Genomic DNA, 17164 nt, shown 5'->3' on the forward strand with positions numbered 1-17164 from the left:
ATAATATAATAAGCATAACACATAGGGCCAGATTACAAGTGGAGCACAAACATTTGCGCCTGAGCGATAAGGGGTTAATCACGGGGGTTTGTGGTTGTTGGGTTTACCGCTGGTATTACAAGTTGAAAGTAAAGCGATTGCTTGAGCGCAATTGGGATTTACGTTAGAAGGACTACAGCGACTTCAGAGCTCTGGTTAACTGTTTTGCAAAACATAAGTGTCACAAAACACATCAAAAGTACATTACAAATTATAGTTACACCCATTATAACGCCATCTAATAAACATTATTTAAAAGTTATAAAGGCTCAAAGATATGAAATCTCAGGTGTTAGAAAAAAAAGGCAGGCAAAGGACTTTAACGTTGAGATTCATACATTTCTAAATTTCTATTTGTCTATATATGTCTATGTATTCATATGTGTATATATGTATTTACAGACAGAAAAACACAAATAAACACATAAATACATATGCACACATATATAGACATATATACAAGTGCATTGGAGCCCTTTGCAGTTAAGTAGATTAAAACATGTTAAAGCATATACTGTATATGCAATATTCATTTTTAATAAAGGTTTTAATTATGTTTGACATTCTAATGTTCTGCACATATCAGAATATGTTCTTTGTAAATAAATAGCTATTCCTATATATATATATATATATATATATATATATATATATATATATATATAGCTGTATTTATTTATACCTATATATATTCAGTAAATTAGTTTTGTTAAGTTAAATCGTTAAATCGTTTTTTCGGATCCGTTCGTTTTTTCGGATCTATTCTTTATTCATATGCATTATTCTATTCTGAAGTTTAGAATAGAATAATGCATATGAATAAAGAATGGATCTGAAAAAACGATTTAACTAAACATAACTAATATGCCGGCGATTGCCGAAACAAAATTATCTAAAACCGCCGCCGCCACCCACATCACCGGCACTAAATAAAGCTATTAACCCCTAAACTACCGTCGACACTAGCTAAACCTATTAACCCCTAAATCACCGCCCCCCCCCACATTGCCAACACTACCTAAACCTATTAGTCCCTAAATCGCTGTTCCCCGACATCGCCAACACTATTTAAATCACTAAATAAAGCTATTAACCCCTAAACTGCAGTTCCCCAATATCGCTGACACTAACTTAACCTATTAACCCCTAAACCGCAGTCGCCCCACATAGTCAACACTAAATAAACCTATTAACCCCTAAACGGACGTTCCCAAATGTCGCCAACACTAACTAAACCTATTAACCCCTAAACCACAGTTCCCTGACATCACTGACACTAAATAAACCTATTAACCCCTAAACCACCGTACACCCACTTTGTCAACACTAACTAGAAAACTAACTAAACCTATTAACCCCTAAACCACCATACACCCACAAGGCCAACACTAACTAAACCTATTAACTTTAACCCCTAAACCGCCCACCCCCACATCGCAACAACCTAAATTAAACTATATTAACCCCTAAACCTAAAACCACTAACTTTACCATAATTAAAATAGACCTAAATTAAAGTTACAATAATTAACTAACTACCTATTTAAAAATAAATTCAAACTTACCTGTGAAATAAAAATAAAACCTAAGCTAGCTACAATATAACTAATTACTAACTACCTAGTTAAAATAAATACAAACTTACCTGTGAATTAAATATAAAACCTAAGCTTACACTAATAAAACCTAAGATTACTAAAAAATTAAAACTACAATTACAAAAAATAATAAACACTAAAATAAAAAAAAAAAAAAAAAAATACCATTACAAAAAATAACAAACGAAATTATCCACAAAAGAAATAAATTATTCCTATTCTAATACCCCGTTTAAAAAAATAAACCCAACCCAAAATAAAAAACTGGGAACTGCGGTTTATGGGTTAATAGGTTTAGTTAGTGTCAGCGATGTCGGTGAATGGCGGTTTAGGGGTTAATAGCTTTATTTAGTGATTTAGTTAGTGTCAGCGATATCGGGGAATGTCGGTTTAGGGGTTAATAGCTTTATTTAGTGATTTAGTTAGTGTCAGTAATGTCGGGGGACTGTGGGTTAAGATTAGAACAATGAAAAATTCTGGAAATAAATAATGGATCTGAAAATTCGGAAACTGATTTATTCTTTTCTGAATTTTTCCGGATTTTAGTTATGGATTCCGAATCGGTCAAAATTCGTCCGAAAATGAAATTCTGCCGAAACGAAACACACATGTCTAATAGAAGGTCTAATGGAAGAGGCACTCACTGGTCTTAGTTTCCAATATTTACAACTTTATTTATGCAAGATTTCCGTTTTAGAATTACATCAGTCAGTCAACATTTCGGTCCTTGCAGGGACCTTTGTCAAGACTGTATCTTATTGTATCTAATTAGCCAAATTCAGCAATTTTAGGGGATTATAGACACTTATTTATATAGTTAAATAGGTAGTGTAGAATGTAAAGGTGTAACATTGGTGCAAGTTAAGGGCCTAATAAAGGGACATACACCTAGGTTGTAAATGTCAGATTACTAAATTTGGCTAATCAAAATAGGTTGTGCCACACATTGGTACTAGTAAGCCAGCTCTTCTCAGCCACTATATTATCCCATTGTAGGTTGTTTCAAACCAAAAGCTTGCATCAATGCGGCATACATTTGTGGACTTACGTTTTACTAACTGAATCTACATGACACTACTACATTGACTCATATTTCGATCTAATTGTTGCTAGCTGAATATATTTTCTATACAGGATCTGTGGTCTTAAACCACTTTGCTACAAGTCTTGCAACAGTTGTTGCAGCTGGTACTTGTTTCCATGACTACCACGGTTAACAATCCTGAACCCATGGGTCGCGTAATAGCCGCACCGCTGAGGACGTCACGCCTATCAGTGTCCTGTCTCCTTAAGCTATTTAAGAGTGGGCTAAACAAACCTCTGCTCACAGTTGAATGAAAGGCACTGAAACTGGTTATTAAGCTTTTATTTAACGGTTGAGGTATGGGGCATATGTTGAAACTTATAACTTTTAGCTGTGGGGGTATTCTTACAGATGTTGAAATACACAGATCACTGACCAAATTGCTTAAACTATGGCTTTCCCAAATGCTATTTTTCTTACTGTAATACAGAGCCTGTCCATAGAGGTAGATATATATGCCTAAGCCTAAGGGCTAATTTGGTTCTGTTTTGTTTTGTTTTTAGCAAAATGCTTTTGATATTGGACAAATCATTCCTTATATATGTCCTACAAATATACTTTGCTATCATGTAGGTATGTTGTCATATGCATTAGGGGTAATAATAATAAATGATTTTGTCCTTATATCTTCAATTAGATACAGTCTTGACAAAGGTCCCTGCAAGGACCGAAAATGTTGACTGACTGATGTAATTCTAAAACGGATATCTTGCATAAATAAAGTTGTAAATATTGGAAACTAAGACCCGTGATTGCCTCTTCTTCCATTTAACTTTCTACATGTATACCATGGAGAGCACCCAGGCAGATTAATAGTACAAGGAGTGCTTGGAACACCAAAATTACATTATATATACTGTCTTGATTCTCTGTTAAAACACGGCCAGAGCACTGAGAGATATCGGGTATTGATGTAACTGGAGTGAATAAGGGAACCTTCTTCCTGAGCAAAGACATTGGAGCCTGTTATCAGCATGAACTAATATGTGATAGCCTTTATTTCCATATAAATACTGCGGGGAACTTGGAGAAATTCCATTACCAGCATACGGAACCCATACTCTAAGAGGAGAAAGCAAGGAACACAGAATCCATACTCTGAGAGGAGAAGGCAAAGACACAGAACACAGAATCCATACTCTGAAAGGAGGAGGAAAACATACAGAATCCATACTCTGATAGGAGAAGGCAAGACTCGGACGGTCATATATCTACCCACACTACTGGAATCCTGAAGTTTTTCACTTACAAGAGGCGGCAACTTACCTCATACGATTGAGGTTTGTTCTAGTAAGTGCAATACCTACTGGATAGAGTGTATTAAGCTTTATTGCATTTGCAGCATCTACTCTTTCATATTTAATTTGGAGCTGGACTACCTTGTTATTGTTATTGTGATTTATATGAAACATATGTATAACATATATAATTGAGTGTACCAACCACAATTAGTTATTAATATAATATAACATTGTATTATTAATTGGAATTTTATACAGCACAAATTCCCTTTACACTAAACAACTTTGTTTGTATAATAACCTATACAGGGAATGTGGGAATAGATTCATATAGAGGCGCTTTTCTCTAAACCCCTCGCTCTCCATTTCTACCACTGGAGGGATATCCCAGGACATCCCCCCTTTGTTTGAGATATACGGCTGCCACTACAGAATCCCCTACCTACTCTGCAACCTAAATCACTCCCTGCGCTAACTAGGTTTTGTAGGGATTCACTCCCCACAATATACCCCCCACTTTGTCCATATATATATATATATATATATATATATATATATATATATATATATATATATATATATATAATAGGGATGATTGGCACTAGAATTAATATGACCTCGGTTTTTACCCACTTACAAAAAATAAATGATATGTAAGTGTGTAGTTCACATAGGTATAATACACATGAATTTAAACAAGAGAAGGTACCCCAACCAGAGGTGATACAACAATAAATATATATATATATATATATATATATATATATATATATATATATATATATATACACGGTATATATCCCCAGATTGGTTCAAGTACACCCTTGTCTGGCACTCAACCTGACAACTGCCCTTATATTGAAAAATTAGAGGTCACAACATATAAATGTGTCAAACAATATATGTAATTTCACAAAAAATTACTGATCAAGCCACAAAGCAGTAACTAATAATTATAGTCCATGTAGGATTGTGTCCTGCATGGACTATAATTATTAGTTACCACTTTGTGGCTTGATCAGTAATTTTTTGTGAAATTAAATATATTGTTTGATGCATTTATGTTATGACCTCTAATTTTTCAATATAAGGGCTGTCGTCAGGTTGAGTGCCAAACAAGGGTATACTTGAACCATTCTGGGAGGGATATATATATTGTTGTATCACCTCCGTTTGGAGAATCTTCTCTTGTTTAAATAAATATCTATCTATCTGGGGGGGCGGAGCCAGCCACAGAGGAGACAAGACGTACATCTCATGAGCTCCTGTAAAATTCATCAATATTTAGTTTAATTTAGTGCACAATCTATGTTTTCTAACTGATTGCTTGACTGGCACTTATGAAGAAGGGAAAGCAACCTTTATTTTTTCCTTAAAAGCTAAGGCTAACAAAACCTTATCTGTCTACTACTGCTGGGGACTACTCCGTCTGAACTGACCACGAGGCAGAGGTGTCTGTCTGACTTACAGCCATACCGTAATTTAATCAAATATGGCAGATCTCTGCGAACAGGTCCTAGCATATCTGAACAGATTGGGGGAGAAGATGGATCGCAATTTCCATGACCTACGGCATATAGCCAGAGATCGGGCTGGAGGAGAGATCAGTTCAATACCTAAAATGGCGGCGGACACAGGTTTTACTGAGCCCTCCCAGCTTCCTACAAAGGCATCAACTTCAGGGCTTAGAACATTACAGACTCACACGGAGTCCCCTGCGCATGACACTTATCTGGCTGCGGTAACAGATCCACGGGAGAGAAGTTGTGTCATACCATCTCGGCTTCAGAGATATCCAAGGCTCAGAGTTAAAGCTCTGCAATCCATTACCGCCTCACTGCAGACATGTAGTTTGCACTCCCTTACAGAGAACTGGTTTGATGGCGCTGAGTGGATTCCTGCTGCAGAGGAGTCTGCTCCCACTGCTGACAGCACTACATCCTGTACAGAGATAGTTGACCCGCTGGGGTTACCACTCATTTCAATTAAGTGCATAGAGGGAGCGAGTAATGCTGACCTGAGGACAGTCAGATCTGGAGTGGGTTAGCTCTGCTTATAAATTTAGAGCTTCTTTACCTAAATATAGTTCAGCTCTCAGAATGTCAAAAATGCACTATCTTGAATTACACTGCTCTCTAGATGATGACCCAAATGTCTGAGAATAAGGACTGCAGACTGTTGTGGTTTTAAGTATAGCTGGTTTTGTAGTTCACTTGTCTGTTGACAGTTTTCACCTTACTTGTTATGCCTTTTACCTATGTATGTTATGCATTTTAGTCCCATTATATTTAGTATATTCAGTTAGCTTGCCATTAAACTTCACTATCTGATAGAAGATAGAGCAATAACTGGAACTATAATTTAAACTGTTCTGTCTCTATTTAGAGATCAACATACCTGATAACCCAGATAGGCTGCTTAGACCTAGGTTTCATGGCTATATATAAACACTTGTGCAGGGGTATTGAAGACTGAGTTAGTCTTATATTAAGTTTGTTTTTTATGGATTGATTCTTATTTCTATGAAAATGCCGGTGTTGTAGACCCTTGCTCATATAATCTATATCTAGATCTTTCCTAAGAACTCCCTAGCTGCATAGATGCAACTCTGATATATACTTTCAAATCATTCTAAGTTAGAAAGTTCACTATAGACACGCTAATTGTATGTCAGGATGTTACAGTGTATATAGATAATGTATGTTTACTTAGAGGGGTTCTGTATACTAATTTAAGCTTGTTCTGCTGGTTGCGGCCGGGCCAGTGGAATTGGCATTATACATAAAAAACACAGTAGGGACTCCTCTCCTCCCTTTCCCGCCGGTACTTGTTGCCTGCGGGTCATATCCCTACTCCCTTTTCCCTTGTCGCCGGTAGATGGCATCTCCCCTAGGAGAGGAGCTCCTCTAGAAGCTCTCTATATCTCGTTCTATACCATGTATCATATTATTTATCTTATATCTCATATTACATACATCCTGATACTCTGCTGTGAGAATGATTGTTCCAGAATGTAATAAGTAAGCATATGTATAGAGTTCAGCCATAATGATGACAGCCTGGAAAGTTTGTAAACTTCAATAGAATCTATAGCTCCGTCCCCCGCCCTCATAGCTATTGTCCACTCTTATTTTAGGTGGACAAATAAGCGGTATTAACCCGCCACAGATATCGCCTTGTCATAAGTTGCTTTTAGTCTTCTGTCTATCAAGAAAATAAGGCACTTTGCCCCCCCGTTCACGTGTATCTAATAGGAGCAACTTGTTATGACTCCCTATAATCTGTCAATCTTCAAATTATAAATACACCTATTTTATAATTAATATACCATTCTATAGGAAGTATAATTTTCTCGGGATGTTTAAATTCTATCATTTTATTATGTATCTACATAGGAAACAAAAGGAAAAAAGAGGTAATGCTTGATTTCGCATATGCATACAATGTTTTCTATATTTTTTTTATGTTTGATTGGTGAGATACATATATAATACTCGAATTAAGATCTCTTTATTCTCTTATATGTAAAGGTTTCATTATCCAATGGATAAACAATGTTTTGTATGCAAACATTACCAAAGTAATGCAAAATGTACATTATGTTCATGTTCTTTCTTTTTCTTGTATTGCCTCAAAAATTTTTGATTCAAAAATATCTATCTATCTATCTATCTTTCTATCTATCTATAGATATATATATATATATATATATATATATATATATATATATATATATATATATATATATAGAGGATCCAAGAACAGCAGAGCGCATCAAAGCGCAAAAGGACTCCAAATAGAGTAAAAAGTTCACGTTTATTCAAACTTACAGAGTAAAAACATGACAGCTGCCATCAGCTGTAGAAAAGCACTACAGATAAAAACGGACACAATGTCTAAGCGATCAGGACCTCACGCAGACATGTTTCGTGCGGTTGCGCACTTGGTCACTGCTTGTGTGTGGTCCTGATCGTTCACAGCTTTATAGCAATTTTGTTAAAGAAACAGTATATGTTTTTACATCATTGTGTCTTATCCTTCAATTTAAACCTAAGTTATCTCGATAGAAAACTTATAAGCATACATGAATATGTGTCTTACTTGAAATACAGTGTTTGTGTTTTGTAGGACTTATAATATGAATAAAAATAAATATATATATGCCTATACCTTATATATGAGACAGTTGTGTTATTTCAATTTCAATTAGTATGCTATATAGTAAGAAATAACATATGTATTTAATATTCAGTGTTCTGTATCTTAGTTTATTAAATATTATTAGAAAACAATGTAACAGGATCCTTAGATGTAATTTTAATTTACAAATAAGTCGAGATCTCTCCTCATATTTAAACCTAAAGGTCTTTGGAGACAGGAACCCCTACAAGGATAATGTGGTGCATTTTTTCAGATATATAGACAATCTGCTTTTTATTTTTGAAGGGGACTCAACTGAAGCAGAAGGCTTCTGTGGCTATCTCAATCAGAATGATTGTGGCTTAAAATTTGTGGGAGAATACATGTTTTTACTCTGTAAGTTTGAATAAACGTGAACTTTTTACTCTATTTGGAGTCCTTTTGTGCTTTGATGCACTCTGCTGTTCTTGGATCCTCTAATACCATGTGACTCGGCTTACAGACCGGGTATTGAACGCATTCAGCTGCATGTCTCCAGCAATCAGCAACACACCCACTCTCCACAGTGTGCCGTTCCTCAACTTGCTCACAGGTACTGTTTACTTTCAATACTGAAATACATTGGGGTCCCGTTGTGCGCTACTACAGGGTTATTGTTTGCATATATATATATATATATATATATATATATACTGTACAGTCATGTGAAAAAGAAAGTACACCCTCTTTGAATTCTATGGTTTTATGTATCAGGACATAATAGAATTTAAGCTTTGCACTTTTTTTTATTTTTTTTTAATACATTTAGATTTAGCTCTGGCAGTGATTTTACAAATTCTGATTATGTTTTGTAAGTTTCTGTGTTACTTTACTTTAGGATCATACTGTGTAGCTTTTACAAATTACAGTGCACCATGAATTTGCTGCATTGCAAACTAAAGCTGTCAGTTTCCGAAAGTGGCAGGGACAGGGCAGTTCCTTGGGCTGAACAGGCGAGTTTCCAGGGTACGTCTGAAACTCTCTCACAAGTCTTGTGAAATTTTGTAAGCAGTTTACAAAATCTGGTCTCACTGATTTATGCAGGGGAAGTTTTCTCAAAATTCTCAAAATTCACAATACACTTAATATACTTAAGTAATATATGTTAAACAACAGTTAAATTGTAGTGAAAACATTTCAATTTAATTTGTAATTCATGCAAACGGAACCTTTATATCAGCCCCGGGTGTTTTACAGTTACTTTCTCTCTCACATGTGAACTTTTGTATCCCAGAAAGCTTCATTACTTTCTATGATAGGCATCTCTCATCTATCTGAGACTTCCAGGTTTCTACCCTTTTCTTAGAAAAGTGCAGGCCCTGTGAAGTCTGCTCTATAATCTTTTTCCAAACTATAGAATGTTTGATTATCTGGCCCATAGAAAGTAATGACACTCTCTGGGAAACAGTTTTTCAGTTTAAATTTAAATAGAAGAAATGCAATGTAATTTGTAAAAGATGCACATAAGTATACAAAGTATGAGACTATTTTGTTAAAGTTACACAGAAACTGTGAAACCATAATCAGAATATGTGATATCACAATCCTAAATACACTGCTGTAAAAAAAATGCAAAATAGAAAGTACAAAGTTGAAATGTAATTAAAGTTAATCTGAAGTATAAAAGTGATATAAATTACAAAGTACAAAGTGTAAATGCAGCAGAACTGTCATGCCATGCATTGAACTGGGCTTGTCTCTCCTTCCCATACAGAAATGCAGAGAACACCCATTTGAAAAGTATAGCAAAATCTGCCTTTTGAAAATGTCACTAGGGATTTCTCAGAGCTGGAGGATCAATTTAGATTATCTCACCTGAGCGGAGAGGTTTAAAATATCAGGCCCTTAGAAAGAACAATTGAAAATTAACATTGTATTGCTTATCTTTCCTACCTCCCACTGGGAGTGTAATTTCTTCTGCTGGTTATGTTTACTAGACATGGGCATTTGTTTATTTAGTTGTACAACAAATGCTGAATATGGCCGTGGCAGTGGCATTCAGATCTTTTTTGGAGCTGGAGTTCTTGGTGTAAAATTGAAACACACAAAGATCTGGATTTTCACAAATCTTTGTGTGTTGCACTTTTTACAATAAGAAATCCGGCTACTAAAAGAACCAAAAATCACTGCCAGCAGCCATATTCAGCATTTGTTGTACAACTAAAAAATTAATGCACATGTCTAACCTTTACACAGTTGTTCTATAACATACACTTGAGTATAGAAATGTTCAGTATAGGTAGGGAAACCACCGGAAAAAAATAACTTTTTCAAATGCTAAAAAAAAGGTAAAGGAACTATTTGTAAACAATTTAATGCACTCCACCAGGTAAAATGGATCATTGGGAACAAATTAAAGGGAAGAAGAATTTAGGGTAAATGGTCTTTTAAAATAGACATGGTCTAGGCCGCAATAATAAAAGACAACCTATAGATGGGAGATACCCCTAACCCCTCATATTCTGGCACAAAGACCTCTTGATTCTTAAACACATCAAACTGTTAAATTGTTTGATAGAACGGTATTTGTTACGTATTATCATTTGTTTTAGCTTTATTTGAGTTGCACTCTTTGATAACAAGGAGAGCCAATGTTGGAACTACTATATGGACATGGAATCTAAAGATCAAATCACAACCAAAAACAGCGGATAGTGAGCAGCATTTGTCCCCTTTTTGTTTTTCCCAGTTTCCCCTGTTCCTCCTTGAACTGCTCACCTCCCTCCCCCTCCTACTCCCCCCATATTACAATTATACCTGATAGCTCAATACAGCAATTCCAATATTATTGTAACAAATGGAGAACTATACTTATCAGTTGTATATTTGTAAAAGTTTTAAAAATAATAAATAATAATAATAAAAAAAATAATTGGGGGCCCCATGGGTGGGAGGCCAGGGGCTACAAATATGACTTGGGGGGATTTAGTTGCTTGTTTCTGATTAGAACATACAAGTAAGTGGAACAAATACAATAAATGTAAGTTCATTCTCTGGGTAGATTGAGTCCACTGTACCTAGTAACTAATAAGAATAATATAAACTTTACCATGTTTAGTTTTCCATAAAGTCCATTCTTCATCAAGAAAATGTGCAGCTGATACAAAGGCTAGAACTGCTGATAAAACAATCAGAGATCTGTGGAAGTACATCCTAAAAGAACCAAGTTACAAAAAAAGAAAGACAAAGGCTTCAATATGTGGGATATTAAATACAATTTTTAAAAAATGATTTAAACAGTTAGAAAAATAAGATTGTAGGAACAAGAAATTATTCTGAAGCTGACGGATAACACAATTGTAACTACTAGAAAATAAGCACTAGACAAATAATAGGAAATCCCTCCAGTAGATATAAAACAAAATGCAGTAACAAACACATGGATGGGATTTATTCCTTTAATACAGAAGTAGCCTAAAGGAAAAAAGAGAGATTCTAATATATTACAGTAGATTTGAAATGGGAAGTTTGAGAGAACTAGTATGAGATTCATCAGAGAAGAAATCAGGATCAGCTCAACTGAGGAGAAGAAACTGGCAATATACTTTCAGCAGGTCCAAATGATTCGAGCATTTTATTATTGCACTATTGCCTGTATATAACTATGTGTTTAACCCCTGCATATGGATTAAGCACATAGTTGAAGTCAGCCACAGAGCAGCAATGCACTATGGAAGCTATCTGAACACAACTCGTGAGCCAATGACAAGAGACACATGTATGTAGCCACCAGCCTGCAGCTAGCTGCCAGTAGTGTAGTATATGTACATATTCTTTTTAACAAATGATACAGAGAGATCAATACATTTGAAAATAGAAGTGAATTTAAAACTGTCTTAAAATGACATGCTCTGTCTGAATCCTGCACATTTAATTTTGACTTTCCTATTCTTTTAATTATTCTTATGCAATATACTATCACCAACAAATAGGAATTAAAAGAATTAAAAAAAAAACTCTAAATTAAATTAATATTTATAGTTATATTTAATGCAGGCTGTTCAGGTATGGAAACCATAATTACACTTTCGTGGTTCAGACAGAACATGCCATTTAAAAACATAAATTCCAGTTTACTATTGAAAAAAGTAATTGGTTGAAGAGCATACTTAGGTAGAACATACAAGCTTTGAGCCGTATAGGGCAGCAGTGTTTGTAACAATTTATAACGGCAAGAACTACTGCCCTAGACGGCTCAAAACACGTGCCTGTTCCTGAGTCTACCTAGGTATGCTGTTCAACGTATATACAAAAAGCACAAAATATATGTGTTAACATAAGTAAATGGAATTTGTTTTAAACTCATACTCCATCTGAATCATTCAAGTTTAATTTTGACTTTCATATACCTTGTGTATAGGGTAAAATAAGTCTATTGTGAACAGCACTCACGGTGAAGGAAAATGAGAACATATATAAAGGTATCTGTGCAGTATATATAAGGATCAATAAGAGCAAAATGCACATTGCAAATGTAAGTAAACTAAAAAAATAATAAACATGAAGAGTTAAACTTCCAGTAGCTACTTTATTTGCCGATTGTAACGCCAACGTCTTTCTGTTCAAATGCTCATATATATTATCTTGAACCACAAACAAATTAAAGGGATAGACATGTCAAAATTAAAATGTGCATAGATGAAATAGAAGAATTTTTACAATATACTTCCATTTACAAAAATGCTTCTAGCAAAGGTAATTACTGTTTTTCAGCGGCATACACACATATCCTGTAAGGGCATGTGCACCAGAATACAAACACTATGCTCAGAGAGGTGGCAGTGGTGTGTATTGCTTCTGAAGATGTAATTTGTGTCATACAAGCTACTGCTGACCCTCTGACAAGGTGTGGTCTTTAAATACTGGTGCACGGCCCTCACAGGATATGTGCGTATTCTGCAGAATGAAAGTATAATGCAAAAATGCTTCTATTTCAAAATGAAATGATCCTATACATAATTCATTCAATTGGCTGATACTCATCTGGAAGTGATTCATAGGTTAGACAAAAATAGACTAAACCTTTGCCATTTTAAAAACTCCTAATCTAACAATCAGTAGCTGGTTCTACAATTTGCCACATAATTTAATCCCAAACAGATATCTTTTAAGAGAAGCTCAGGGAAACGTTCAGTAAAAGCCATCTCCAGTGTCTTTAGCCTCTCCAGCTTCACCAGCTCCTGCATTATTCTATGATACAGATTCACTAAACCTCATTCACCCCTCACTGCGTCACTCATGCAGCTGCCTAGCAGGACATAGGGACCGGTGAAGCTGTAGTTACTGAGGAGGACTTTTTAGTGGATTGTGCCCTTAATATTTGTGTATTGCAGCATTTATTAATTATTGTCCTAAAACTCATAGATTATTCAGATTATCAGAATATTCCTGGTTGAGAGCAGGGGCATGAGATTTATTTTTTACTTTATCCATGAGATAATGTTATTTTTGGAACATTAGTGATGCCTTTTAGTGAACCACAAGAGGTAGGTGCTTGCTTGATAATTTTATCACCTAATTTCAAAGAAACGTATAAATAAAATCTAGACTATGTGTGTCCCAAGAGACAGTTTTATCTAACAAATCACAATGAGATAAGTAATAATAAATTATTGTTTTTTCTCAACTCATATCTTACCTTGATGTTCAATATTTTTCTGCTTTCATTTCCAATAACTATCAGCTTTTCAATGTATTTAAAGCCTTTTTTTTTAATCACTAACTGTCATACGACCCCAATATCCTGAAGTCACATCAGATTGCAGAGAGCTGCTTATCTATCACAATGCAGATAAGATTTACTTCAACAACTGAACTGGGTGTTACAGCACATGGAAATATCAGGAGAATTTGTCATTATAATATAAAATGTTTAATCATAGATAATAAAAAAAGTTTCATTTTTTATTTTGCCCCCTTTTCTTGTAATGTTACTCTTAAAATGTTGGGTGTTGGGTTCATATATCAGACTTTGCAAGCCTGACCCTGCTACATTCTACACAGTTCTTTTGCTTGCCTTGTTGTAATGGCGAGATAACGTTCAAAATCATTAGAGCCTTGATTCACTTCTCTAGTGTGTTATTAGAGGACATTTGGCTTAAAGTAACACTAAAGTCAAAATTAAGCTTTCAAGATTCAGAAACAGCACACACTTTTAAACAACTTTCTAATTAATTTCCATTATCAAAATGTGCACAATCTTTTTTTATGAACATCTCCTGAGCCACCAACTCTACTGGGTATGTACAAGAATTTAATATGCATATGCATTTGGTGATTGGCTGAAGGCTATCACATGATGCTGCGTGAGGAAAATAGAACTAAGTTTCAAATTTTCAGAAAAAAAAAAATCAACTACTCATTTGAAATTTAGTCTAAGTGCTATTTTTTTTATTGCGCATTTGCATATAATGCAATTCTATTGCATTTTATAGTCCTTTAACTGGCCAATACATGAAATATTGTCCTTTCATGTGATGCATTGCTAGATTTTCCCCATGTAAGTAATTGCAGCAAACCCCAAAAAACATACATTCCTATTTCATAACAGCCCTTCAGTAATTGTATGTAATGTTATCACCCATTAGGTCTAGGGAGTTTTACGTCTATACTGATGTATTGTCATAGTGTGATTCTAATAACGGTAATTGTTTGCTCTTGTTGTCAACAAGTCAAGTTATTTTTTAGTTTGCAACACCCCTGTCTTGTATAATTTATTTAGGCATGATCTAGGAGATGCTATGCGCCTCATTATTACTTGTTGCATATACAGTACATTGTTTTTTTTACATGACCAATGCTCTACATGTGGCAAAGAGAAACTTAAAGGAGGGAGAAGTGGATTTAAAAATACAGATTAAAGGAACATTTTAGCGTAAATACACAATACTCTATAGTAGTAGAGCATATAATGTTAAACAAATGTTTTTCTATATGAGTTTAAACCCAACGAAGAGCTTTACTGCATAATCAAGTACGCCACTCCAGATGAGGATATAGCTGCTGAGCCAATCAGAAGCAGGCATACATGCATATGACCCAATCACTGGCCAGATCATCATCTGGAATAGAAATCGGATGTTTCAGAGTGCAAGTCTGACCACGTTGGACACTTTTAAAGGAACTAAACACATAAAAAAGAAGGGAATTTTTTATTTTTTATTTTAAATGTCCCATTAACAGTAAGAATCGTTAATACAAGATGAGGTCCCCACCCGTTCATTTTTTTTACCCTGGAATTTTATGGTCTAGAACCACTCTTGCTTTTATCATTTTACAGAATAAATGTGTCGTAGAATAGCACAATCAGCAAATGCATAATAAAAAAACAAAGGGGACGATTTATAAAGCTCCATATGGAGCTTGATGCCCCTGTTTCCACGCGAGCCTCCAGGCTCGCCGGAAACAGAAGTTATAAAGCAGCGATCTAAAGACCTCTGCTCCATAACTTGTCCGCCTGCTCTGAGGCCTCGGACAGAAATCAGCCGAACGGGAGGATTGACACCCCCTGCTAGCGGCCGATTAGCCAAGAATCTGCAGGGGGCGGCATTGCACAAGCAGTTCACAAGAACTGCTGGTGCAATAGTAAATGCCGACAGCGTATGCTACATGATACGCTACATTGTATCTGTCCGCTCGCACTATGATAAATCTACCGCAAAGCATTTAGTTTGACCTTCAAATGATTAGTAGATTTCTTTCTGACAAATTTAAAGTTATCTTTAGTCTCCCTTCACAGGGCATCATGTGACAGCCATCAGCCAATCACAAAATATATGTATATTCTGTGAATTCTTGCTCAGTAGGAGCTGGTGCCTGGTGTAAGTGTGCAAATTTAGATAATGGAAGTGAACTGGAAAGTTGTTTAAAATTGCATGCTCTATATGAATCATGAAAGTTTTATTTTGACTTTAGTGTTTGCTCATATACCTCAAAAACATTCCCAACTAGCATAACTTAAAAAACAAAATCTACCAAAAATATTATTCAGCTGTGAACTCCATTATAAACACATAGCAGAAGGAATCATTTTCTGGTATACAAGCTGGAGGGCTTTATTATATTTTTTGGAAGATCTTGGAGTGATCATGAGAGGCCACAATAATGTTTTGCCCAAAATTGAACATGAACCAAATATACAAATATTTTCAGTACATAATTCTATAAAAACATTAAAAAATCTGAGCAACTTGATCATTTAATTGAAACAACTATAAATCTATTAAACTGGGCTTCACAAAACAGTTATTTAAAAAAAATATAATATATAGTGTATATTACAAGGAAGTAAACAAATCAGCCAATTTATTGGCTTCATTAAAAAAAAAAAAAAAAGCCAGTAAAAATGCATCCGTTTATCGCTACATGGCAACATGACAGTAACATACCCCAATAAAGACTAACCAGGCATTCAGAGCCTAATGCAATAACCTTTACACAGCTGATCCAGATCATCAATGAGTCGGAAAACAAGTTCAGCAAAGCATCTCACACACACTGACGTGTTGCTACAGAAAGTTTGATAAGTAACACAAGAAAACAAATGTGAAAAGATGAGTAGGCTTTGGATTTCTAAAAAAAGAGGTCTACATACAGTATCTGTGACGTTTGTTATTGGGATCTACTTGTATATATTATACAAATGGAGAGCTGTGAGGAACTTGTGTAGTTAATAAGAGCTTCTCAGACAAATCTTTTTCTTTAATAGGCCATAATTGTGGTATAACTCATACCTGTGTAAAACCAGAGCTCTCCGCTGTCCTGCGTTTTATGGGACTGGCATAGTTTAGGTGCTCTGTTACATTGCCCCTCCCACAACTTTCTCCGCCATATTAATGGGAGTCACAACATCTAAACCCTGCCAGTTCCATGGATTTCCTTTTCTCTGGTCTGATCCATTCATCAGCTGCCCCTAAGACAGAACAAACACATCCCCTGGTCTGCTCTGTGCTACTTAGTATTGCCTATAGACCACACTGACCCTGCCCTCTGAGCTACCAGATTCACTTAAAGAACCCAGACTT

The 17164-nt window shown here is 35.3% G+C and overlaps 1 protein-coding gene across 1 annotated transcript in view; it reads right to left on the reverse strand.

The window, feature by feature from the left end:
• LOC128663097 (uncharacterized) overlaps nt 1–13812 on the reverse strand; it is a 131432-nt gene extending 117620 nt beyond the window's left edge. The window contains exons 1-2 of the mRNA XM_053717257.1: nt 13780–13812; nt 11191–11294 (exon numbers count right to left, since the gene is read on the reverse strand). Coding sequence (XP_053573232.1) covers nt 11191–11293 — 103 coding nt within the window. The 5' untranslated portion in view covers nt 11294; nt 13780–13812. The remainder of the gene's footprint in view (nt 1–11190; nt 11295–13779) is intronic.
• Nucleotides 13813–17164: the final 3352 nt, after the last annotated feature.

The sequence above is a fragment of the Bombina bombina genome, chromosome 6 (genome assembly GCF_027579735.1).
Source record: "Bombina bombina isolate aBomBom1 chromosome 6, aBomBom1.pri, whole genome shotgun sequence".
NCBI classification, from domain to species: domain Eukaryota; kingdom Metazoa; phylum Chordata; class Amphibia; order Anura; family Bombinatoridae; genus Bombina; species Bombina bombina.